General features: G+C 36.2%; 1 protein-coding gene across 11 annotated transcripts in view; it reads right to left on the reverse strand.

The window, feature by feature from the left end:
• The window catches only part of USP47 (ubiquitin specific peptidase 47), a 102,842-nt gene that overhangs the window by 20,901 nt on the left and 56,104 nt on the right, over positions 1–25,837 (reverse strand). For all 11 annotated transcript variants that reach the window (XM_060399347.1, XM_042233056.1, XM_060399346.1 and 8 more), the window contains 8 exons: positions 15,706–15,801; positions 15,472–15,624; positions 12,829–12,996; positions 10,937–11,068; positions 10,425–10,501; positions 9,552–9,607; positions 7,024–7,136; positions 5,987–6,091 (listed from right to left, as the gene is read on the reverse strand). In XM_060399347.1, coding sequence (XP_060255330.1) covers positions 5,987–6,091; positions 7,024–7,136; positions 9,552–9,607; positions 10,425–10,501; positions 10,937–11,068; positions 12,829–12,996; positions 15,472–15,624; positions 15,706–15,801 — 900 coding nt within the window. The remainder of the gene's footprint in view (positions 1–5,986; positions 6,092–7,023; positions 7,137–9,551; positions 9,608–10,424; positions 10,502–10,936; positions 11,069–12,828; positions 12,997–15,471; positions 15,625–15,705; positions 15,802–25,837) is intronic.

Genomic DNA, 25,837 nt, shown 5'->3' on the forward strand with positions numbered 1-25,837 from the left:
ATCTGCCTGCAATATGGGAGACCTGGATTGAACTCCTGGGTTGGGAAGATGCCCTGGAGGAGGGCATGGCAACCCACTCCAGTATTCTTACCTGGAGAATCCCCATGGACAGAGGCGCCTGTCGGGCTACAGTCCAAGGGGTCACAAAGAGTTGGACACAACTGAGCAACCAGGCAGAGCACAGCATGAACCTCCCGGCAACACAGGGTAGGACTGCTGAGAAGTACCGAATACTCATCTCAGGCTTGCGAGTATGACTTTAAAGAAAGTACATAAACCTTGGCTTGTCTCTACTGCCCTCTACTCTTCACTCACTCACACCCTGCAAATGGAGTTTTACCTTTCGTATGTAAGATCAATTTCTCTTTTCTTTCTTTGTGAGCTTTTACTTTCTATTTTTAAGACAAGATTTTTTTCCCCCTACATTAAAATCTGATGGAATATGAGAACCTACTGTATAGCAGAGGGAACTGTATTTAGTGCTCTGTGGTTACTTAAATGGGAAGGAAATCTAAAAAAGAGGGGCTATGTGTAATACATATAACTGATTCACTTTACCGTACAATGGAAACTAACACAATATTATAAAGCAACTATACTTCAATAAAAATTAAAAAACAACAACAACTACTGATGGACTGTAAACTACCCTTACCACTATCACTGACTGATCTTACTGTGTAAACCTGTTTAGATATTTTCTCCATTTTAGTCTAATTTGGTTTCACTATTATTTTGCTTGCAGTCTACCACTATGTTTAAAGGATTTTTACTTTAATCAGGTGAAACCAGAGACATTTATTCATTTATTATTTATTCATGACTATACCCATCCAATTTTGACTAGGTAGAAGTATTAGAAATCCAACTGTGAGCAAAACCAGGGCACTCTTCACTCTTGTTAAGTGCTTACAATTTACTGAGGGACAGTAACACTAATTAAAACAGTCACAATTAAGTATAAATTTTCAATAATGATAAAATGCTATGAAAGCCTAGGTATGTAACAGAAGTTCTCAAATTCTGTGTGTCCAAAAATTCCACTTGAGGTACTCGTTTAAAATGCATGAATCCCAGGAGCCAAAACGTAAGTTCACATTTATCTGCAAGAATTAGTTTTTTTCATAGGAATGTGATTCTGGTGAAGGTTGGGCTGGGTTACACATAGCACTCTGAGAATAAATGCCAGTGATCTTATGAATTACTTTTACTTTTTCCATTAGTTCTATTCATAATTATAAATGAAATGATGCAGCATGCAATTTTTTCTCTAGCTTTAAACTATTTTCCTTTCTCTTCTCTGTGCCAAGGATCTGAGCACCGGTCAGATATTTAGCAAATTTTCCGGTGGGCTATGAAGGGGATTCCTTGGCACGTTTTTCCCCACTGCTTTTTCCTCCTGTCCTTCAGCTCTCTCCGGGGACTCAAGCTCGGCCAAAACTAATGAAACTCAGGCCCGGATGTCTCATTGCAAAAATTCACTGAGAGACAAATCGATAAGAGGTGGATTTGTTAGGATCCAGAGAGAAGCCACTCTTCAGGGTGTGAACCATTGCCAAGGGCAAGGGCTGGGGCCAGGGAATCAGGTTGTGAGGGGGTGGAATTAATGAGTGGGAGGATCATCCCTACCATTGGGGAACCACCCACTCCTCCCTCTTTTGACCTTGCCTTGGAGCTGTCCTGCCACCTCTGTTGTCTGCTGGCTTACAGATTGGGGATTAAGTACTTGAACTGGTAATCTTGGACCCAACTGATTTTTATTGGTTTACATTATACCCTTGTTGGAGAAGGCAATGGCAACCCACTCCAGTACTCTTGCCTAGAAAATCCCATGGATGGAGGAGCCCGGTAGGCTGCAGTCCATGGGGTCGCTAGGAGTCAGACACGACTGAGCAACTTCACTTTCACTTTTCGCTTTCATGCATTGGAGAAGGAAATGGTAACCCACTCCAGTGTTCTTGCCTGGAGAGTCCCAGAGACGGGGGAGCCTGGTGGGCTGCCATCTATGGGGTTGCACAGAGTCGGAGAAGACTGAAGCAACTTAGCAGTAGCAGCATTCTTAGAATAAAATAAAATTTCTATCCTGAGAAAATCATTTAATTTCATTTTATGCCACTCTATTCTCATTCCAATCCCAAAGAAAGGCAATGCCAAAGAATGCTCAAACTACCACACAATTGCACTCATCTCACACGCTAGTAAAGTAATGCTCAAAATTCTCCAAGCCAGGCTTCAACAATATGTGAACCGTAACTTTCAGATGTTCAAGCTGGATTTAGAAAAAGTAGAGAAACCAGAGACCAAATTGCCAACATCCGCTGGATCATCGAAAAATCAAGAGAGTTCCAGAAAAACATCTATTTCTGCTTTGCTGACTCTGCCAAAGCCTTTGACTGTGTGGATCACAATAAACTGTGGAAAATTCTGAAAGAGATGGGAATACCAGACCACCTGACCTGCCTCTTGAGAAACCTATATGCAGGTCAGGAAGCAACAGTTACAACTGGACATGGAACAACAGACTGGTCCGGGGGCCAGCGTGAGGAATTCCGCCCATGGCAAAGGTCATGAGGAAGGAGGCTTGGCATACGCAAAGCCCGATCAAGCCTCAGGAAACCCCCTGTTCCCGAGCATCTAAACCCAAAACCAGAATCTGTTTTATGCTCTCACCTACACCTCTGACTTTACGAGGGGCTCTCCCCCATAACCGTTTCTCTCGGAGAAGGAGTAAACGTGCAGCTCCAAGGCAATAAAAATTCCTGGGCCTGACAGGAGTGTTTCAGCTTAAGAACTCCTCTGAAGGTTATCTAGCCCACCTGTATAGGTTCGTCCAGCCACATGTGATTGTTTACAGCCTCACAATCTGAGAGGCATGATATGTTTTAGACTTACTAAAGGCAAATTCTTTTTGGGACTTAGAAATTATTAATATAGTGGGTTGGTTAGGAATTATATTGGTGAAGGGTTTTTCATTTGTTGTGTCAATAATTGCTGCTAATTCCCTGCTCTGGGTGGGACAAGGATGTCTCAGGTCAAAACCTCTCTGCTGACAGACTAGTTTGCAGGACAGGATTATCCATACTGCTGCCACTACTGCTGCACATGATTGTTTACTACCTCTTAACCATAAACAGCACAGAGTTTTGGAGTATTTTGAGAGTCTTAATTAGCATAGGGCTTTTTCTTCTTGTTGAGTCAATGATTGCCACCAGGCCTCCATATCCTTAGGCACCTGGGAATATATTAATCAATGTATTTGGAATACAGAAAAGGAAATATAGTAGTTTTTAAGGTTAGGAATACTAGACTTTTTGAGTTAATGAATTTTCTCTTTTGTAATAGATTACTGTACCTTGTTATAAATCGCTGTGTCCTTGCTATGTAAAAATGTAACTTTATCACTATCTTAAGACTAAATAGATCTTAAGTGGAGCACTGGTGAAAGAATTTTTATTTGTTGGGCTGATGTTTGCTGCTAAATCTCCATGTTCCCTGCCCTTATAATGAATATAACACACAGGAGAAATAAGTATTAACCTTTAAGCATATAGGAGAAATAAGTATTAACCTTTAAGATTAATCATGTTAACCTTGGGTTAGATTCCTTTCTTGATTCTAACTCACTACACCCTCACCCTATAGGAATGCAACTTTATTTGGAGGGTGGTGCCTGGTTTAAGAAAAAACACCCTTGGAAAAAATAAGTTTTTTGGTTATCAGAAAGAAAGGATCATAAAATGTCAGCAGGTCTCACTCATGGCCAGAAGATGATGTAATATCCCTAAGACCTTTTTTTAATACATTTATGTGAAGCACCTGATTTTGATAAAAGTCAGGACTGCTGAGCCCCGTGTGACTCTGTATTCATCCCTATGTGTAACAAAAGGTATATAAGCAAACCCAAAAGTAAAGAAATGGGATCAGTTTCCGGAAAGACTGATTCCCCCATGTCGTTTCTTTCTTGCTCCCATTTCTCTGGCTGAATTCCCATCTGGATTCAGCCTCCTTTTCTCCACTACACTATCTCCTACTACACTATCCGTTTCTAATCTCTCTCTATATCTGTAATTAAATATGTATTTTTCCAAAGACGCCGACGCCGTCCCCACCTTTGAATTCCCTGTATCCACTGGGGCTGGACCCCGGCAGAGTATGTCAAGGCTGTATATTGTCACCCTGCTTATTTAACTTCTATGCAGAGTACATCATGAGAAATGCTGGGCTGGATGAAGCACAAGCTGGAATCAAGATTGCTGGGAGAAATATCAATAACCTCAGATATGCAGATGACACCACCCTTATGGCAGAAAGTGAAGAGGAACTAAAAAGCCTCTTGATGAAAGTGAAAGAGGACAGTGAAAAAGTTGGCCTAAAGCTCAACATTCAGAAAATGAAGATCATGGCATCCAGTCCCATCACTTCACGGGAAATAGATGGGGAAACAGTGGAAACAGTGTCAGACTTTATTTCTTGGGCTCCAAAATCACTGCAGATGGTGATTGCAGCCATGAAATTAAAAGACGCTTACTCCTTGGAAGGAAAGTTGTGACCAACCTAGATAGTATATTCAAAAGCAGAGACATTACTTTGCCGACTAAGGTCCATCTAGTCAAGGCTATGGTTTTCCTGTGGTCATGTATGGATGTGAGAGTTGGACTATGAAGAAGGCTGAGCGCTGAAGAATTGATGCTTTTGAACTGTGGTGTTGGAGAAGACTCTTGAGAGTCCCTTGGACTGCAAGGAGATCCAACCAGTTCATTCTAAAGGAGATCAGTCCTGGGTGTTCTTTGGAAGGACTGATGCTAAGGCTGAAACTCCAATACTTTGGCCACCTCATGTGAAGAGTTGACTCATTGGAAAAGACCCTGATGCTGGGAGGGATTGGGGGCAGGAGGAGAAGGGAACGACAGAGGATGAGATGGCTGGATAGCATCACTGACTCGATGGACATGAATTTGAGTGAACTCCGGGAGTTGGTGATGGACAGGGAGGCCTGGCGTGCTGCGATTCATGGGGTCGCAAAGAGTCGGACACGACTGAGCAACTGAACTGAACTGAACTGATTCTCATTTAAGACGTTCTAAAAACAATGCCTCCTTTTTCAGCTTCTTGATCACGCACTTCTTCACCTTAGTTTTTACACATGCTCTTTCTCCAGTTTCTTGCACAGCTGTCTCCTTCTCATGGTTTAAGTTTCAGATTAAATAACCTTAATATACTTCTGAATTACTTCATAGCACCTAAACAATAAGATATTTGCAAATTATCTTTAAATATTTAAATATTGTGGTGTCCATTTTGTCCATTTTCCCCCAAGGGGGATTATAAACTTCATGAAGGCAGTGAGCCTATCTTGCTCACTTTGGTACCTCTAACACCTCATGCTATCTTGTTCATATCTAGTTCTCTTATGCCTCATACGGCAGTCATTCAATAAGTATCTGCTACAGTGGTGCTACTGGTAAAGAACTTGCCTGCCAATGCAGGAGACATAAGAGACACAAGTTCCATCACTGCATTGGGAAGATTCCCTGGAGGAGGGCATGGCAACTCACTCGAGTATTCTTTCCTGGAGAATCCCATGGACAGAGAAGCCTGGCAGGCTACAGTCCACAGGGTCACAAAGAGTAGGACATGACTGAAGCGACTTAGCAATAAAAAACAAAAACAATCTTAATATAAAGAATTTAAAAAAAAGAATAAATAAATATCTTTGTTTCTAATTCTATTTCTGAGTTCTAGAAAGCTTAACTGGCTTTCAGAGTGAGAAAGTTCTCAAAAGCAATGAACCACATTTCAAAGAAGAGGTATAAACTACACTCCTTAAGAGATACATTGATAGGATTTAATGTGCTACTGCAAGGGAAAAAAAAAAAGCTACTGCAAGTGCTTATACTGCTACTGACTATAATAAAAACTTGGGAAAATGTTAGTACCATTACCTAAGATGTCAATAATTAAATGCCAACAGTAAAACTAAACGTACCTTATAAGCCATTTCTACTGCTTCCCTTAGTGTCTTATCTTTATGAACCTCCAATTTATTTTCCATCATCACTTGTTTCACAGGATGCAAACAGAATAATTTTATCTAGAAAATGTAAAGTATCATCATTAACTCAATAAGTCATAAATCAAATTACTTCTTTTGTAGACAGTATTTAAATCAAATTATTATAATTCTTAAAAAATATAATTGAGATCACTCTCCCTCGGGTCTCAGAGAAGGCAATGGCAACCCACTCCAGTACTCTTGCCTGGAAAATCCCATGGACGGAGGAGCCTGGTAGGCTACAGTCCATGGGGTCGCTAAGAGTCAGGCACGACTGGGCGACTTCACTTTCACTTTTCACTTTCATGCACTGGAGAAGGAAATGGCAACCCACTCCAGTGTTCTTGCCTGGAGAATGCAAGGGACGGCAGAGCCTGGTGGGCTGCCATCTATGGGGTCGAACAGAGTTGGACACGACCGAAGTGACTTAGCAGCAGCTCCCTCGGGTCTATTTATCTCACTTAATAACTGATACTGTCATGTTATCAAAAATTCAAAATCACTCATTTTAACAACTATATGTTTCTTTATAAGCATGTATCACAATTTATGAAATCACTCTCCTACTGATATATATTCAAGTTGTTTCCAATATTTCCCTAATTTGGAAAATACTGTGGAGAATGCTGTGGTAGTCAAATTTTTACTGTAATTATTTCATTAGATAATATTTTTAAGAGAATCATATGAAAGAATATAAATTTGCTTTAAGGCTCTTGATAAATGTAACACAAATACTAGACAGAAAGTTTATAAATTTATTCTTGTAGAAGAATGTTACAAAGTTCATCTCATTGTAACCTTACCAGCACTATTATCACTACGTTACTATTTTTTTATGCATAAAATAAAATCACTTTACCTCAGTAATATAGTTGGTTACATTGCTTAATGATTACACAACTCAATGAGTAAGTTTTGAGAAATGCAGTTAAGCAAAGTTTAATTAAAAGTAAATTAGGAAATCCAACCTTGCATGTATTGCGCTCAATTTCTCGTTGCCTCTTTTCTTGTTCTTCCAATTCTCTCTCTCTCTGCACCAAGTTTTTAATATGTTCTGGATACTCATCTACTTCTAGAAATTCTATCAATAGTAAAAACAGGGTGAAACAGTGCCACTGAGACTGAGCTTCCTTTATACAATTTTATTCTACTATATTTCCAGAGAATATACTTCTACTACAGCTGTTATTAAAATTTACTTCAATTACATCAATCTTTCAACGTGGAACACAAACTTCTTCCAGACAAGGGTGAAGAGGTAGTTAATAATAACACAGGGTTAGGTCTCAAAAGAGCCGAATCTTTACCTATGTATCTCTTGGCTCCTGACAACTCTAGCAGGTAAATTAAGATTTTCGGAGTGAAAAAGCCTCCCTTAAACTTGAAAATAAAAGCACTTTTGATTTCAAATAGTGCTATCACGAAATTGTGCAACCTTGGACAGGTTTACTTCTCCAAACCTTGGTTTTTCTCAGCTTACTAATAGCACCTACCACAGAGTTATTACCTGGGATATAATGAAATGTAATAAATACTGTTGATACTCTATTACTACAAATGGTATTTATTTTATTATTATTCACTAATATGATCATCTTTCCTTTGTTCTCAAAGTAGTCTTTTAGCTGCCTCTTTTAATAAGGGAGGCACCCTTTTTTTTTAAAATTTACTTATTTATTTTTGGCTGCACTGGGTCTTTGTTTTTTGTGTGGGCTTTCTCTAGTTGCGGCAAACAGGGGCTACTCTTTCTCATGGTGCATGGCCTTCTCATTGTGGTGGCTTCTCCTGTTGCAAAACACAGTCTCTCGGTGCACGGGCTTCAGTAGTGGCAGCACGTGCGCAGGCTCAGTAGTTGCAATATGTGAGTGTAGGCTCAACAGTTGTGGCAATCAAGCTTAGTTGCTCTATGACATGTGGAATCTTCCCAGACCAGGGAGCGAACCCATGTCCCCTGCTGTGGCAGGTAGATTTCTATCCACTGTGTCATCAGGGAAGTTCCCAGCTGCCTTCTAATCAAAGAACTTCAAATGTAGCTCTAATTGTTAGAAGTGACAGTATGAGATTATGACACTGTTTAATAAAGCCAATGATTGCTGGGGATTAAAAAGGGAGAACAATTTATATTAAAAAAATAATCACTCCTCTTTGGAAAGTAAAAATCCACTGTTTTTAGAAATGAGCTCTAATTTTAAAAATATTCTGCATTATACATACAGTGCCCCCTGGTGCTTTATCACAAAACTAGAGTTGGGGGGAGCAGACAAAAGAAAGTTGAATTATTGCACTACTGAAAACATATGGGATACTGAGTGCCACAGAAGATACATGAACTATAATCCTGGTCCTACCTCCAGTTATGACCTTGGACAAGTCACTCTTTGGGTACAGGTTATTTATGTGTAAAGTGAGAATGAACACTTCTACTCTGAAATCTCTATTCTGAAATGAGTTCTCATTGTAATTTCTTTTTTCTCTTTCCTATAATTACATTGTAAATTACTGAACAGCCCCTATACAGTCCCTGAATCATATCATTGGTGAAAAGATAAATAAGTCCTAGGCCTTGCAACAACTGAATTCACAATCTCATGAGGGTTTATGAAAATGTAAACAAAAACATGAATTAGACTGCTTAAAAGACTTACTTACAGTATGGCAATTTCTAAACAAAGGAAATATGTTTAAATCAAAGACAATGATTCATTGTGAAAATATGAGCGGACATTATCACCTGTCTATATATCTCTATGTACACATACACACATCATACACCTGCAAATACTGTTTGTCAAGATCAGAGTTAGCAAGAAAACATAGGAACTGTAATTTTTTAAAGTAGCAATTATAAAAGGAAAAAAAGGAAGGCAAATCCACATGCTTTGTATACAGCATTATTTTTAGGATTCTTAATAAAATTAAAATATAATAAAGGATGCATACTTGACTCTTAAAATTTTACTTGCTTTTTAAGCAAATAAGCAAAGATTTAACTCTAGTATGAAACTAAATGCTTAAAATTTTATCTCAATTTTCTATAACAATGCTATAAAATACTAAAAAAAAAACCTGTAACATCCCCATTTCACATATGTGGAAAGTAAGACTCAGAAAATTTAAATAAATAATTTCCTCTTGGACATGCAAATTGTGAGTTATGACGGCTATACAGATCAGGGACTGTCATCACTGCACCAAACTACACAGAATACAATCTTATTGGAAATAAATATCCAATGTACATAATGCAGAGTAAGTTAAGTTTTGTCTCTTAGTGTGTTACAAAGAAAAGTTCAACTTTTTCCCAAATACTTTTACCAGTTAGTATTGCCTCAAAACTATCTTTATAATTAATTCTCTACACATAAAAAATTTAATAGTCCTATCATTTAAAAGTAGTTATTATCTGGATTTATAAAGCTTGCCAAAAAAAACCAAAAAACAAAAAACACCTTGTTTAAAACACAGACAAAAATCAAGTAACTATATGTCAACATACTTGCATTTCTTGCTGGGTCCTTCAGTCTATATATCAGCATATAAGCATTTGTGGAGCTAGTAAAAACATAAAAATGATTAATGGGGACAAAAAGTTGACTGTAAAGATTCCATTCCTTAGCATCAAATTTTTACTTTAAATAGAAGTTTTTTGTTTCAAACAATTAAAAATAATGTATTCTTGAACAGGTTCAGATTTAAACATTCTAGGAGAGACAATGGCACCCCACTCCAGTACTCTTGTCTGGAAGGTCCCATGGACGGGGGAGCCTGGTGGGCTTCAGTCCATGGGGTCGATAAGAGTCAGACACAACTGAGCGACTTCACTTTCACTTTTCACTTTCAAGTACTGGAAAAGGAAATGGCAACCCACTCCAGTGTTCTTGCCTGGAGAATCCCAGGGATGGGGGAGCCTGGTGGGCTGCCGTCTCTGGGGTCGCACAGAGTTGGACACGACTGAAGCGACTTAGCAGCAGCAGCAGCAGCAGGAAAAAAGACAACTTTGACACATTTATGAGAAAATCCTCTGTCTTCTCTTGGTAACACAGTAAAATCTTCAAAAAACCTTTGTTCTTGGATGACTTGCTACAGTTAAGCCAGTAGTCAGCAAATTTTTTATGGAAAAGGGCCAGATGGTAAAAGCCACAGGCTTTGTGGGCAACTCTGCTGTTGTGGTGGGAAAAGATGAACATACAGTATTTAAACCAATGAGCACGGTGGTGTTTCAATAAAACTATTTTCAAAAACTGCAGGCAAGCTGAATCTGGCCCATAGGTTACAGCTTGTCGACCCCTGGGTTAAATCTTTTTAATGCATAAATGTTGAAAAGCTTGTAATTCTAATTTATGAACAGTAAAACCAGGAAGTTATTTACCTTGCAAAAGCACTGGAGTAATATCCTCTGCTTCCTGAAGATCCACCATGTGTTTTCTTAATGTCCTCTTGTGTTATCTAAAAATCGTTACAGTACTTACTTTTTTCGAACGATCTAACACCTTTATGTCAATATGAACTCAAGTTTTAACCTCAGAGTTAAACAGACCACACAGATACCATTTCTCAAAATGTAATCAAAATCAGTGGCTACTAATGGCCAGTCATTTCTAGTCCTCTTAAACAGGCAGCCCACATGAAGGCTTAAGCCAAGAAGAAAACTGGGAATCTATCTCTACAACACTCAACAAGTTCAAAATAAAACAAAACAAGGAGATAACAACAATAACCAAAGGAAATTTATTGAAAACAAAAACAAAAGACTGATTAGGTATGTGTCTTAAAATGTTTCACTGGACAGACTGTCTCCCATTTTTAACAAACCCTTCTACTGATGAGAAACATCCCTACTCTTGTCTTTCAGAATAATAATCTTAAAAAATTCCTCCTTACCCTGCTGACATGTTGATCATTGAAGCTGTACCACTGCTCATCACTGAAAGACTTTATGCAAGCGTAATAATGGCCACCAGCAGCACTCCCTGAATGAACCATAACGGAGAAGAGCTCATAGATCAAGGAATTCTAAGGAAAAAAAAAAGTAGCTCAGAGGACAGGAGAAACACAAAACCATAATTTGTATATTTCTTATTCTCTACTAAAACACAGTGAGGTAGTATGTTAGTTGTCCTATGTATTTACGGCAAATCTTTTCTCCAAGATCATTAAAATGGTAATTCACCACATAATTTTATATACCACAAGTTTCATTCAACATATTCCTTCACATTTTAATTATGCTATAACCTTTAGAACAATGCATAACTGAGATATAAATTTATATATTTATCTAAAAAGAAGAAAATAGTCTGAAGCAGATCTTTTAGAAGCAGATGCTTAACATGAGACTATTCTGATATGCACATCAAAATCAATACATTTCAAGTAACATTTTTAAAAATTCAAATAAGATGATTTTGAACATCTTCTAATGTATTTATATAGTATCTGTAATACACTAATCTATTGATTTGATATCTCTCAGGTATGCGAAGCTGGTTCAACATCAGAAAATCAACCAATGTAAACCAGGCTAAAGAAGACAAGTTATATGATCATAATCAATTGAACCCAGAACAGCATTTGGCAAAATCCAAACCCATCCATGATAAGGACTCTCAACAAACTAGGAAGAGAGGAACATCCTCATATTGATAAAGAACATCTACAAAAAGCCCATAAAACCTATGAAAGAGCCAATATCATACTTAATGATGAGAGACTGAATACTTTCCTCCTGAGACTGGGAATAATAAGGCAAGAGTGTCTTCTCTCACCATTCCCATTCAACACGGTATGGGAAATCCTACGCAGTGGAATAAGACAAAGCAGGGGAAAAAAAAAGATAAGACATAATTGTCTATGTAGAAAAACCAGGCATGGGGTAGATTTAGCTCTTGAGCCATAGTTTTCCAACTCTTGCTTGAAAGCAATGATCTTTATACCAAGTTATGATATATCTGCTACACTATTAATCACAGCAATTCACACTCATCTATCCACCCTGAAAGAAACAAATTTTAAAAGGTAAAGAGTAGTGGTAATGGTGATGAGCATGATGGTCTTGGTCTAAAAACAGATTTATGCAAGTGAAACTCCATTCTTAAATACTGCCTTAAAAGAGGCTGTATTTAATATGACTGGGTGAGACTTGAATTCACGGTCAGTCGTCATACTGGCAATCCATTATTCACACCACGTTCAAGATGTTTGATCTGTAATTCTACCCTCAAAAAAACAAATCACACAAATGTGAAATAGTTTGAAAAATCTTAAAAACCACTGACTCAGTAAAAAAAAAAAATTCTATCCTAGATATTATTCAGTCTTGTAGTTTTAAAATTATAATCCAAAAAAAATAAAATAAAATAAAATTATAATCCATGGAATTATATCATTTTTTGAAGTCCCTTAAGGGCCGTCACAGGGCAGGGGAGGGAAATTGAGGGGTTCCCTATTTAAAAAAGATTAATTCTCTTATTGTTTCAAAAAGGATGCTACAGCCAGAATCTTTTAAATTAACAAATCTAGCCTAATGCTTTAAATTCGCTATATGAGAAAACTCTGATGTAAGATTTGGAGCCTTGCTGTTACTTCAAAGGCCAGTTACAGTTCAGTGTCTCAGAAGTCAATGCTCCCACCTGTAAGCAGTCTTTCCTAAAGTTTAATTTTGATCATATATGCCTAAAAACAGTAACAATTAAAATTTTTAAAGAGAATTATAATAGCAGCTCAGCAACTACTTTATTCTGTCTTTCAACTAAAATCCACAAATTATAAAATACCTTCTCAAGTCCAGGTTTTGGAATCTTTTCAGTTCCGCTATTGTTTTCAAGGCAGATTCCTTCATCAACACCGTCATCATTGGAGAAATCATTGCTCATTTGATCACTGTGACAACTGCCTTCATTTTCTGCTCCACTGTCAGTGCAACTTTCAGTCTGAGGAGATTTCTTAATAAAACATAATTATCTTACAATTATAAGGCAAATAAAGGGAAAATATAAACCTTTTAATTTAAATGCTGTGAACTATTTTGCAAAATTTAAGACACTACTGCTATTAAAAAAAACTTATTCTACTTTAAGCAAATTTATTTTCTCTTAAAAAAGTGAGACCTTAAACAAAAAAGTGTATTTTAAAACCATTTCTGTTAACCTCCTTATTAATATCCTCTATTAACAAATTATTGATTCAGAATTCTACTAAACCTCATTTATGCTTACAGTTGCAAAGTAACAGTATAAAACTACCATCTCTTTCATCAAAATCCATAAAAGCAGAAAACCTAAGCTCAAAAGTGAGCTTCTGTTGTTCTCAAATCCCAAAAGAATACCATCTCCTTTCTTGAACAAAAAGTTCAATTGAGTTTATTGCTATGCTAGGTATTACAGACAATTAGAAAGAAAAACAATATACTGTCTCTCTCAAGAATTTTATACGCCAGTTATATGAGGTAGAAATGCAACAACAGTAAATAATACTTTTCCATGCTTTTATGATTTTTAAATCTTTCAGACAAATTTAACTTAAAGAATTCTTCCTAGAAATCCTCAAACAACTCCTTCCTCCCTTCTCCTTAAATATTTTAAATACATAGTTTGAAAACTCTTCTCTTAAACTCTACATTCTAAAATGTAGGCCCTTGATATGTTTAAGGTGCTGCACAGAAGTTCTTGAATTAACCAAGCGATATGTAGTAAGTACCAACTTTTTGCCAAGAATTTTGTTGTAAGGATTACATCTAACATATAGTCTTCATTCTTCAAGAAAGTCTGGTTCAAGGAAAAATGGAAATGAAAACCAACTTTAGAATTCTACATGAAGTTCAAAGAGATCATTCCCAAAACCTCTTTTAACTAAGCCAGAACACCTACTCTTCTCCCAAGAAATGGACCTATAACTTCCTCACAGTTCCTGTCAAACCTTCTGTCTCAGTTTTTTTCTCTTGGAAAAGACTTCCTTTTACAAGAACTACATTAGGAATATAAGAAGACCAATCTAATACTGATCTCCAAGTAGGAAATCTCCTTTGAAAGTATGGTATACTATGGATAGATTTCCTAGCTTAAGCTCAAGTGTTTGAGATATTATTTCAAATTAAACCTTTCAAAATATTACCTGGACACAGGTACCATTCAATGAGTACTATCTATAGTACCATACTCTTATCTAACGCAATCTCTTCTTAGAAAAGCTGTAAAAATCAATTATCATTCTTACTTTACAGACAGGGAAAGTGAAGCTCAGAAAATAATTTGACTCTTAGTACTTAAGAGCATAAATAAAACTTGAGAATGTTTGAAATTATTTTTGAGCCTCTGGGAAAAGGCATTTTTAAACTACTGTGATGAATTCCAATCAGAAAAAAATGCTTTATGGCAGTTTTGAGAATAAGAAAGATTTATCACTCTGTAACAACTGTGTTAAATGGCTGTACATATTCCTAATAACTAAATCAGAGGAGTTTCCAAACAAATAGAGTGGGATATTATGAATCCTTTACTGGATAAGGACAGAGGAACCAGAGAATTTGGGGAGGTCAATGAGTAGAAGAAATCAATTAGCATTATCTGTAGCCCTCAAAGTATCATTCTCAAACTATATTTAATTTTGAATTCTTTATCTTAAAAGTTTTCATTTAAAACACTAATTTAAAATATCTTTATTATCTAGGTTTATAACCTAGCTAATTTATGAGCTGGTAAACTTAAGTGGCTTCCCTGGTGGCTCAGTGGTAAAGAATCTGCCTGCCAATGCAGGAGACATGGGTTCAATCCCTGGGTCGGGAAGATCCCCAGGAGAAGAAATGGCAGCCCACTCTAGTATTCTTGCCAGGAAAATCTCATGGACAGAGGGGCCTGGTAGGCTGCAGTCCATGGGGTCACAAAGAGTCAGACATGACTTACTGACTAAACAACCACAGCAAAACCTTAAATGAGAACAACCCAGAAAACATAATGCTTGAAAAAGTCACTAAGACAAAACAAGAAATTTAAGGCCACATTACCCGTTTTGCTTGTTCATTCAATACACTGTATTTCTCCTCTGTTTATCATGTACCAGAAACACAAATGCAGCCCATCTCTAGACTGCTATGTTTCAATAACTAAGCAAGTTATGAAATATAAGAGACTGGTGGTCCAGTGGCTAAGATTTCAAGCTCCTCCTGCAGGGGGACTGGGTTCGATCCCTGGTCATGGAACTAGAGATCCCTCACGCACGCTGTAACTAAGATCAAAGATCCCACATGCTGCAACTAAGACCTAGCACAGTCAAACACACAAACATGCTTTTTAAAAAGAGAGAAAGTTATGAAACATAAGATTGTCACTCAAATAAATAATTCCAGAGTTTAATATCCTTGTCTTTTCAAAGAATATCACGTTACTCTGATCAAAAGTGAAGTATAATTTTTAAGTATTTACCTCATCCTCAACATCAATAAATGTACTCATATCTAGCTCCTCAGGAAATGTCATCCGATCATTCAATTTAATCCTGTGCATGGTTGTATAGTCAAAGTCAAACCTTTTCAACTGTAAGGTCAGAAGATAAGGGAAATGCAAGAACCGAAGACCCTAAAAAAAAAGTGGGGAGAATCTACTGAATACTGAATATTATCTCAGATAATTAAGTATTAATTTCTACATGGCATCTACCTTTCGTGCATCACACTTCTTCTTACAACGTTCACAAAAATATTGATTTGGGCCATCCAGGATTTCTGGTTGAATAAATGCATGCAATGCTTCTTCCTAGTTGGAAAACAAATTGTTGTATAATTATTGTGAAATATTATAATGTTAATGATAAAGTCCTGAATATAAAAACATTGTAATTACCAAAATACTCATAAACAGAATGGCTAGAAAATTAGGAATTCAAATGCAAAAAAGGGAAAAAAGTATCAACAACAAATGATTTTATCATTATAAAACAGCAAAAAATTACTTTATTTCATTCTGTATGAGTGCTACGTTTCCTGGTCTTGCACATCAGTCATCTCTGTTTAATTTCCATAGACTTTACATTGTGGTTTTTGGCTAAATAATCTAACAGATCCTCAGTCTTTAGATTAAAAAGTAATTCCACACTTAAAAGAGCAGTTGCATACCTCACTGCATTCTTCTTGTAAAAGGAGACTATTTAAAACTGCACAGTTAAAAACACAGTGCTCTGAAGTGTACACTATCTGTACACTTAAAAATCTAATAATTTTCTTTCATCACTATACTTAGGGTCAGTTAGTAATTCGCCACTGTACTAATTAGCAAGACTGAAAACCATTGTTCAGCCATCTCACTGCTTGTCAGATACTGTTCCACTTGAAAATGTATGAGAGCTCCTGGACTGTTCACCTAGCGGAACCACGTGGTTCTTTTTTTCTCCATACAGCTTTAACACAGAAGCAAGAAAACTGTATGAATATAAGTTTTCAATTTTTCATCACTGACTTTTTACAATTAAAAAAGTTTCAGTTAGTACAACATATATGATTGGGGATTCCCTGGTAGCTCGGCTGGCAAAGAATCTGCCTGCAATGCAAAAGATCCCAATTTGATTCCTGGGTTGGGAAGATCCTCTGGAGAAGGGATAAGTTAGATAACCACTGCAGGATTCTTGGGCCTTCCTGGTGATTCAGCTGGTAAAGAATCTGTCTGCAACGTGGGAGACGTGGGTTCAATCCCTGTGTTGGGAAGATCCCCTGGAGAAGGAAACAGCTACCCACTCCAGTATTCTGGTGAGGAGAATTCCATGGACTGTATAGCATATAAGGTTGGATTGCACAATTTCATTTGATATCACCTTTATTCCTCACACATGGTCTAAGGACATGGTCTGACAATATTTATTACATATAAAGAAAAAGAAGTGCAATCACTAAGACAAAATATCTTCAAACATTTTTTTGCTATAGAACAAGTTGTTCCTCAAAAGATAAATGAGCTTGATCTGGCAAAATGGAGTTAGTGTAAAAACAGCTACCAAGTATATAAAATTCACACAACGCTTGGTATAGCTCGTTTTGGAATATGATTTAAAAATTATGAAAAAATATACAAAATGCTTCTAACTTCACCCATCTCCAATTTTGTCCTCAGAACACAAAGAAGCATTAATGGGTGGGGGAGGGGCATTTCTCCATATATTCAAGTATTTTACAGGAGGTCATAGAAAAGAACACATTTAGAAAATGATTTTTTCCTCTTTAGAGCATATTTTAAGTATGAAAAAGGCAAATTCTTCAAAAACATAAGCGCAAAAGAAGCTTTAAGAGCAATCACATCTATAGCTTAACACAGACTGATAAAAATCAGTTGAGCTTTCCAAATGGAAACTGAATTAGTACAACACTTGATATATTTTTTAAAAAGGGGGAGAGTGAGAAAATTATGTAACTCAAATTCTACTTTATGAAACTATACATATGTACTGATTTCTGGCTTATAGTTCACAGACAGAGCTATAATTTTTAAAATTAAAATCCAGAGAAAAGTTTGAACAACAGAAAATTCCCTTAAACATTTTACCCAGACTCAACAACTTTTAACTTTTTGCTACCTTTGCTTCATCATTCTCCCACCTAGATTCACATTATGTGTTTTTCCAAACCACTTGACCGTAGGTTCATACACGCTTTCCCTGTTAATCTTCAATGTGACTTTTTAAGAAAAAGGATATTCTTATAAAAACAAAGGAGTTAATCAAATTCAGGAAAATTTAATATTGGTAATTTGTCAGTCCATATTCCAATTCTGTCAATTATTCTAATAATGTCCTTTACAGTATTTCTCTCCATCCAGTACAGAATCAAATCCAGGAACAAAGTCTGCATTTGGATGACCGCCTCTTCAGATTCATTTTATCAGAACAGTTCCAAAGCCTTTCTTTCATGATATTAACAATTTTTGAAGATGCCAGGTTATTTTATAAAATGTTCCACAATTTGGGTTTGTTTGATGTTCCTCACGGTTAGATGCAGTTTATGCCTTCCTTACTAAACTACTACGTAAGTAATGATGTATTCTTCAAAGGGTATCATAGTCAAAGGGCATGATGTCCTTAACATCCCTGTTGGTGACACTAACTTCAATCACCTGGTCAAGGCGTTGCCCAGTTTCTTCACGATATGGTTATTACTTTTTCCTCTTTCCAACTAATAAGCAATCTGTAAGAAGACACTTTGGAGACCATACAAAAATACTGAGCCTTAACAAATTTTCCACCTTGGTTTAGCACGGTGGAAATTATTGGATTGCAATCCAATCCAATTATCCAATCCATTATTGGATTCTTGCTTAACCCAAATTTTAGTGTTTGTTTGTAAGCCAATTTGAAGATCTTTTACTTTTAATAGGGAACTTAAGCCCATCCATATCTAATAGGACCAATGTTTCGCTCCATCTCAGTCACTATTGTGTATTTTAATTATTCTATTAATATTTACTGTTTTTTTCTACATGGTGCTTTTCTTCGCTATTTTTCTACATTTTCTTTTGGTATTTAGGAAGGCTAGTAATTTTGTTCCAGTGTATTTATATACACTTTTGCTAGTATTCTTAACCCTTCCTCCTCCTTTTCCTTAAGTTTTTAGTGTCTAGACTGCCAATTTTAAATGGTATCCTGGTCTCCCCCATTTAACCGTCTATGACCTCCTTCTACATCCCCTTTTCCTTTTTCCTTTTTTGAGAGGCATTCTTTGTATATTAAGATACAGTATTTCATACTTTCTTCTATCATGTCCTCACCCTTGTTTTATTTAGTCCTTCAGTTCAGTTTAGTCCTTAATTCTACAACATATTAAATGCTCACAGTCCTTTTGCTGAAGCTTCCCCAGTGGTCTCCTGGGTGGGTGGAGCTCACCCTCTAATAAACTCAAGGTTTACAGATAAAATAATCAATGAGTCCCCCAATATTCAAAGTTTGATATTCTACTGTCATAATAATTGAAGAAAAATTTGGCTAGACAGCAAATCCTTGGCTTACAATTTTTACTTCCTTGAAACTGCTATTCTATTGCTATGACTTGCATGTTGCTCTTCAAAAATATGATGCCAGTCCAATTTATCCTTCAAGTTTAAACGTCTATTAAAATATGTCTCAGAGTTTATCATTCCAGATCTGTTTTTCCAGGCATGTTGGGGGTGGGGGGGGGAGGAATCTTTCAAAAAGTTGATTGAACTTCTCCAATCCCCAGAAAGTTTTCCTGGATTATAGTTTATAAGTTTTGCACTACCGTGTTTTTATTCTTCACACAGTCCAATTATGTCGGATTTCATTTGCCAGTCTTCCTTTATAATCATTTGCTTTGAGATCCTAATCTTTACTTGATCTCATTTTCTATATTCTTCCTTAGCTTTCATTCCATCCTATTTTCTCTCTAGTATTTTATAACTAGTTCTTCATTTCTAATGTAGCTTCATCTTGTCTTCAATTTCCTTCCTGAGTTCGATCAGCTCACACTGCATTTCTTGTTTTGTTTTTCTAACCCATTTCTCTCCTTAAATTTTTGGATGCCAGGTTCTATTCTGCTTGCTTGAGAATACTTAACAGTCCAGAGTACTGTGTTACAGTATCCTATTTTGTGGTTATTTTTTTGAAGTTTCCTTTTTCAGGGCTGTGTATGTCTAGATTTGTTCATCAGCTGAAATGCTTTAATACATATATTCTGTTTTCTTTCAACAGCTCTATAACTTTAGTTTTAGAGCATTCTTTAGTCTGTGAGTATGTTCTGTTAACTTAGTGAAGTGCAATTTTGTGAATAGGTAATGGTGAAGAGAAGTTGGTGTCCCCCTTCATTTTTCAGAATCGTTCTCCTTCTGTCTTCTCGCTGCTGTGACTCAGATGCATCATCCCTTTTTGGTTTATCTCCTTCTCTAGAAGCAAAATTCCTCCCAAGGCTGTCACTTCCTAACCCTTCTCACTCTGAAATTCCTTCTCTGTAGCTGGTGCTATAAACTACCAAGTCCCAGTCCGAGTTCACTATTTTGGCACACACTGCTGTGCTTTCTCATTTAAGGGTATTTCATCTTCATTCAAGTCTTCCAATCCCCACTCCTGTTTCATGGAGTCTCTAAAGCGTCCCACTCCATACTCTCCAAACACACACACACACACACACACACACACTTGCAACAATACTGGAAGGTCTCCTGGAACTTCATAATTTTGCTATTTCACATAATTTAAAGTTCATATTATTCTGTTTCCTAGTAATCCAAAAGGTACAGGTCAGTTGGGTTTTGCTAGTGTTCCTTTTTGCCTATGGTTTGGGGAAGACATGTGGGATTATGTAGATTCAGACAGCTGAAATTATTCTTTAGATTCACAAACCAGTCAAAGCTATACTAATAATTTTCTTTAGTCTCCTGTTCACTTTTTAAAAAGTTGCCACTAGAATAATTATAAATAAAGATTAGCCAGCCATAAAGATTAGTTTAAATTAATCTGTTCATTCAACAAATAAAGTATGTATGGGCTAATGTGGTTATATACGTTATCTTCACTTAATGTGATAAGACAATAAAATCATGCTAAACTATATTTTAGATACTAAAAAACAAGTTATGGATCATAAAAATGGAATAAAATATAAACACTGTGCCATTATTAATACACACACTCACACACACACACACACACACACGATAAGCTCATGGGAACCTCTTGAGTATGTTCAACTATTTTTGAGTCATGTTTCCAAACTAGCTTTGGGTTGACTGTGATGGTTTTTTATCATTCCAGAGTGAAGATAATAGCTTTATTTTCTAGCACTTATACCTCCTTATATATTACACAAAGTGTTAACTGTACACAGGTTTTTAGACCCTAATCTTCAGCATTCAGAACATAATATAGAGAATTCTTATATCCTTAGTTCTTTAAGAAATATAGAAAATCTAGGTACAGTGCAATAAAAAGATAGAACCAAGAAACAGTACTGCCTATAAACCTTCATTTAACTCTTAACTTACATATAAAATTCTTTCTCCACCATTCACTACTTTACATTTCATTTTTCAAACTGAACCACAGAAGATAAATTAGAACTACCACTGATAACTACTTTCTAACTGATTTTAATATACTCAGCAATTCTGTGCTACTGATGTGCAGTTATGCCTTCCTTAAAGAGTTAACTATCTTTCCCATAATATATACATTGTTTATTTCTCTTTAAAGTAGGAAAAAGATTCTATTTTTTACTTAAGCTATCTACTTTTAATTGCAATTTTTGAGATTACTGAAGGTTCATATACAATTACAAAAAGTAATACAGAGCTCCCTGTACATGGTGCGATTCCTCCAAATGGCAAGTAACTACTTTGCAAAACTATAGTATAATATCACAATCATGATACTGACATTGCTATAACCCACCAATATGATTCCAATTTTCTCAGTTTCAGTGTATTCATTTGTCTGTGCATGTATGTACAGTAAGTTCTATATAAAGTTATTACCTGTTTAGGCTCATGTATCTACCACCATAGTCAAGAGACTGAACAGTTCCTACACCGCAAGGATCACTCATGTTGTCCTATTACAGTAACCACCTACCCATCCTTCCCCTGGGTCCAGCTACTCCATAAGCTCTGGCAATGATTAATCTCTCAATTCTAAACCTGTGTTGTATCAAAAGCGTTATGTAAATGAAATCATATGTAATCTCTGGAGGTTCGCTTTTGTCTCGCAGCATAATTCTCTGGAGATTCATTCAAGTTTCTGCGTGTACTGCAGTTTGTCCCTTTTATTAATGAGTAGTGTTCTATGGTTTGTGTGCACCCCAGTTAATCCATTTACTTGCTGAAAGACATCTGGGCTGAGTCCAGTTTTGGAATATTAAAAATAAAAACATTACGAACATCTAACTAGTTTTCATTTCTTTGGGATAATCAAAAGACTATAATTACTGGAGGTTATGGTCATTTCATGTTTAGCTTCGTAAGAAACTGCCTGTAATACTTCACATTCCCACCAAAAACACGAGTGAACCAGTTTCTCCACACTGTTGCCAGTTTTCTGTGCTGCCGTTACTTTTTGCTTTAGCCATTCTGCTGGTAGTGTGTTATCTTCATAAGGTTTGAATTTGCATTTCTGTTTTGCTGCTGTTCAGTTGTCATGTCTGGCTCTTTGCATTTCCCTAGAGATGTTGAATATCTTTTCCTGTATTTATTTGGTACCTGTATATGCTCTTAGATAGAATGTTTTTGTCTTTTGCCTACTGTCTAAATGGACTGTTTGGGTTTTTTATTACTGTGTTTCAAGATGTCTTTATGTATTCTAAATACTAGTCCTCTGTCAGATATGTGCTTTCCAAATAATTTCTTCCAGTCTGCAGCTTCTCTTTTTATCTTCCTCACTTTGGCTTTCAAAGGGCAAATGTTTTAAAAATTATGTAGAGATACAACTTGTCAATTTTTCCCTTTGTGGACTGTACTTTTTGGTATCAAATCTAAGAATTAATTGCTTAACCCTATATCTACAGGATTTTTTGCTATTTTTTTTCTAAAAGTTTATAACTTTACATTTTATGTTTAAGTCTATGATCCACTTTGAGCTAATTTTTGTACAAGCTGTGAGGTTTAAGTAGAGGTTCAGTTTTGGAAATATGAGTACCCAACTGTTTAACATCATTTGTTGAAAAGACCATCCTTCTTGCACTGAACTGCACTGTGCAATTCTAAAAAATCAGCTGGGCTATCTGTGTGGATTTATTTCTGGGTTTTCTATTATGTTCCACTGATCTATTGCTTATTCTTCCAATATCAGAAAACCTTGATTACTGTAAGTATATAATAATTCTTGAAATTAACTAGACAGAGATTTCTCCTACTTTATTCTTTTTCCAAAATCTTTAAAGCTATTCTAGCTATTTTATGTTATTTAGAATGAGGCTGAAAAAGTTTGTCAGATTTTGAAAGGAATTCATTAAAATTACACAATTTGGGAGAGAACCGACATCTTCAACATGTGAATCTTTCAATCAATAAGCAGAGTATGTTTCTCCATTTAAATATTATTTCAGAATTTATAGTTTCCAATACATAGGTCCAGGCCATATTTTGTTAGACTTACACCTAAGGGGTTTTTTTCCCCCCACAACTGTAAACAATATTGTATTTTTAATTTCACTTTCCACATGTTCTTTGCTAATATTTTGAAACACAATTGATTTGTGTATGTTTATCTTATATATGGCTACCTTCTAAAATCACTTATTAGTTTTCCAGGGTTTTGCTTTGTTTTGACAAATACCTTGGGGTTTTCTATACCAAAAAAAAAAAAAAAGTGTTATTTAAAAAGGGGGAACAATTTTATTTCTTCCTTTAATTGGTGTACCTTTTATTTGTTCTTGCCTTATTGTATTGGCTGTGACTTCCAGTGCTAAAATGAATAAGAGCAGACATCCTTGCTGAGATAACCTTAATGTTTTAGGCAGAAAACATTCAATCTTTCACCACAAAGTATGATGTTAGCTGTAAGTTTTTGAATATGTTCTTTGTATAAGTTTAAGAAAAATTATCCTCTATTATCAGTTTTTAGGGTTTCTATCATGAGTGGATTACTGAACTCTGTCAAGAGCTTTTTCTAAGTCAATTAATGTGATCATGCTAATTTTCCTGTCTCTGTTAACATGGTAGATTACAGTCAATGATTTTTAAAATACTGACCAGCCTTGAATCCCTGGAATGAACTCTACTTTGTCATGGTATATCATTCTCCTTATTATATTGCTTAGCTCTATTTACTAATATTTTGACAAGGATTTTTCCCTCTATATGTATTAAGGAAACTGGCTTGGTCATAATTTTGAGGGTTTTTTTTGTTTAACTGCCTTTGTCTGGTTTGGTATGAGGATAAGAGGAGCTTCACAAAACACACTGGAGAGGGTTCCTTCCCTTCTATTTTTTGAAAAGGGTTGTGAAGAACTGGTGCTCACTGTGCTAAAATATGTGGTACAAGTCCCCAGTGAAAACTTTCCAACTTAATAGATTTTCTTAAGAGATTCTAAATTATGAACTTAATATCTTAACAGTTATGGGGCTACTAAAGTTATCTAAGCCATGTAAGATGAGTACTTTGTGCTTTTCATGGCACTGGTTCAACTAAGTCATCAAATTATATGCGCAGAACTGTCCCTTATTATCCTTTTGATATCTGTAAGGTTTGTAATAGTAGCAGTTTCAGTCTTAATACTGGAAATGTTTATCTTATCTTTTTCCCCTGTCAGTCCTGCTAAAGGTTTACCAGTTGGATTGATTAACTGCTTTTATTGATTTTCTATTTTCAATTTCACTGATTTCTGCTCTTTTATTATGTCCTTCCTTTTGCTGGCTTTGGGTTTCTTTTGCTCTTTTTTCCAGGTTGGGTGGAAGCTTGCATTATTGATACATAACATTTTCTCTTTTTTCTTATGGAAGAATTTATACTAAAGGCCAGCATTTAAAGCTATAAATTTTCCTCTCTGTGGTGGCTCAAACAGTAAGGAATCTGCCTGCAATGTGGGAGACTGGGGTTCTATCCCTGAGTTGGAAAGATTCTCTGGAGCAGGGAATGGCTACCCACTCCAGTATTCTTGCCTGGAGAATTCTATGGACAGAGGAGCCATGGGGTTGAGCGACTAACACTTTCCTCTCTGTAGTATTGCTTCAGCTGTGTCTCACAATTTCTGATGTTACATATCTGCATTTCCATTCTATATATATATAGAATTTGCCTTGACATTTCCCTCTTTGACTCATGGATTATTTATAAGTGCATTGTTTATTTTTCCAATGTTTGGTGATTTTCCAGTTAACTGTTATTGATTTCCAATTTGATTCCAGTGTGGCAGAAAAACACACTCTCTCTGATTTTAATTCTTTTAAACTGAAGTTTGTATGACAGCCCAGGATATGGTCTATCCTCATATGTAGTCCATAGGCACTTGAGAAGAATGTGTACTCTGCTGTTGTCGAGTGAACGGTTTTATATTTATTAGAGCTTGTTGGCTGATGATATTGTTAAGTTCCATATCTTTGTTAATTTTTTGTCTAGAGATTCTACCTATCAATTATTGATAAGGGCACTGAAGTCTCCAACTGTAACTGCAGATTTGTCAATTTCTCCTTTCATTTTGAAAGGCTTTTGCTTCCCATATTTTGCAGCTCTGTAACTTAGTTTGTACACATTTAAGATTGCTGTCTTCTTGATGGACTGACCTTTTTTTATCATTAGACAATGCCCTTCTTTATCTCTAGTAATTCTGCTTTAAAATCTGCTTTATCTCCTTTTAATATAGCCATGCCTCATTTCTCTCGATTAATGTTTACATGATATATAATTTTCAACCCTTTTATTATCAACCTGCCTATTTCAATACACCAAAAGCTGTTTTTTGTACCTAGCATATTTTGGGTCACATTTTTTAAATCTAATATGCTGATCTCTTCCTTTTACTTGGTATGTGTGTTAGCTGCTCAGTCATGTCCAGCTCTTTGTGAGCCCACGGACTGTAGCCCGCCAGGCTCCTCTGTCCACGGAATTCTCCAGGCAAGAATACCGGAGTGGGCTGCCATTCCCTTCTCCAGGGGATCTTCCCGACACAGGGGTCAAGTCCAGATCTCCTGCACTGCGGGCTGATTCTTCACTGCCTGAGCCACCAGGGATGCCCTTTTTGCATGTAGACTATTTACATGCAACTAAGTCTGCTATTTTAATGTTTTGGTTTGTTTTGTTTCCTGTGCCTTCCTATGGATAACCTGAAAAAAATTTCTGAATTAAACTTTACTTCGATTTACTGATAGT

Source organism: Ovis aries, chromosome 15 (genome assembly GCF_016772045.2).
Source record: "Ovis aries strain OAR_USU_Benz2616 breed Rambouillet chromosome 15, ARS-UI_Ramb_v3.0, whole genome shotgun sequence".
NCBI lineage: Eukaryota > Metazoa > Chordata > Mammalia > Artiodactyla > Bovidae > Ovis > Ovis aries.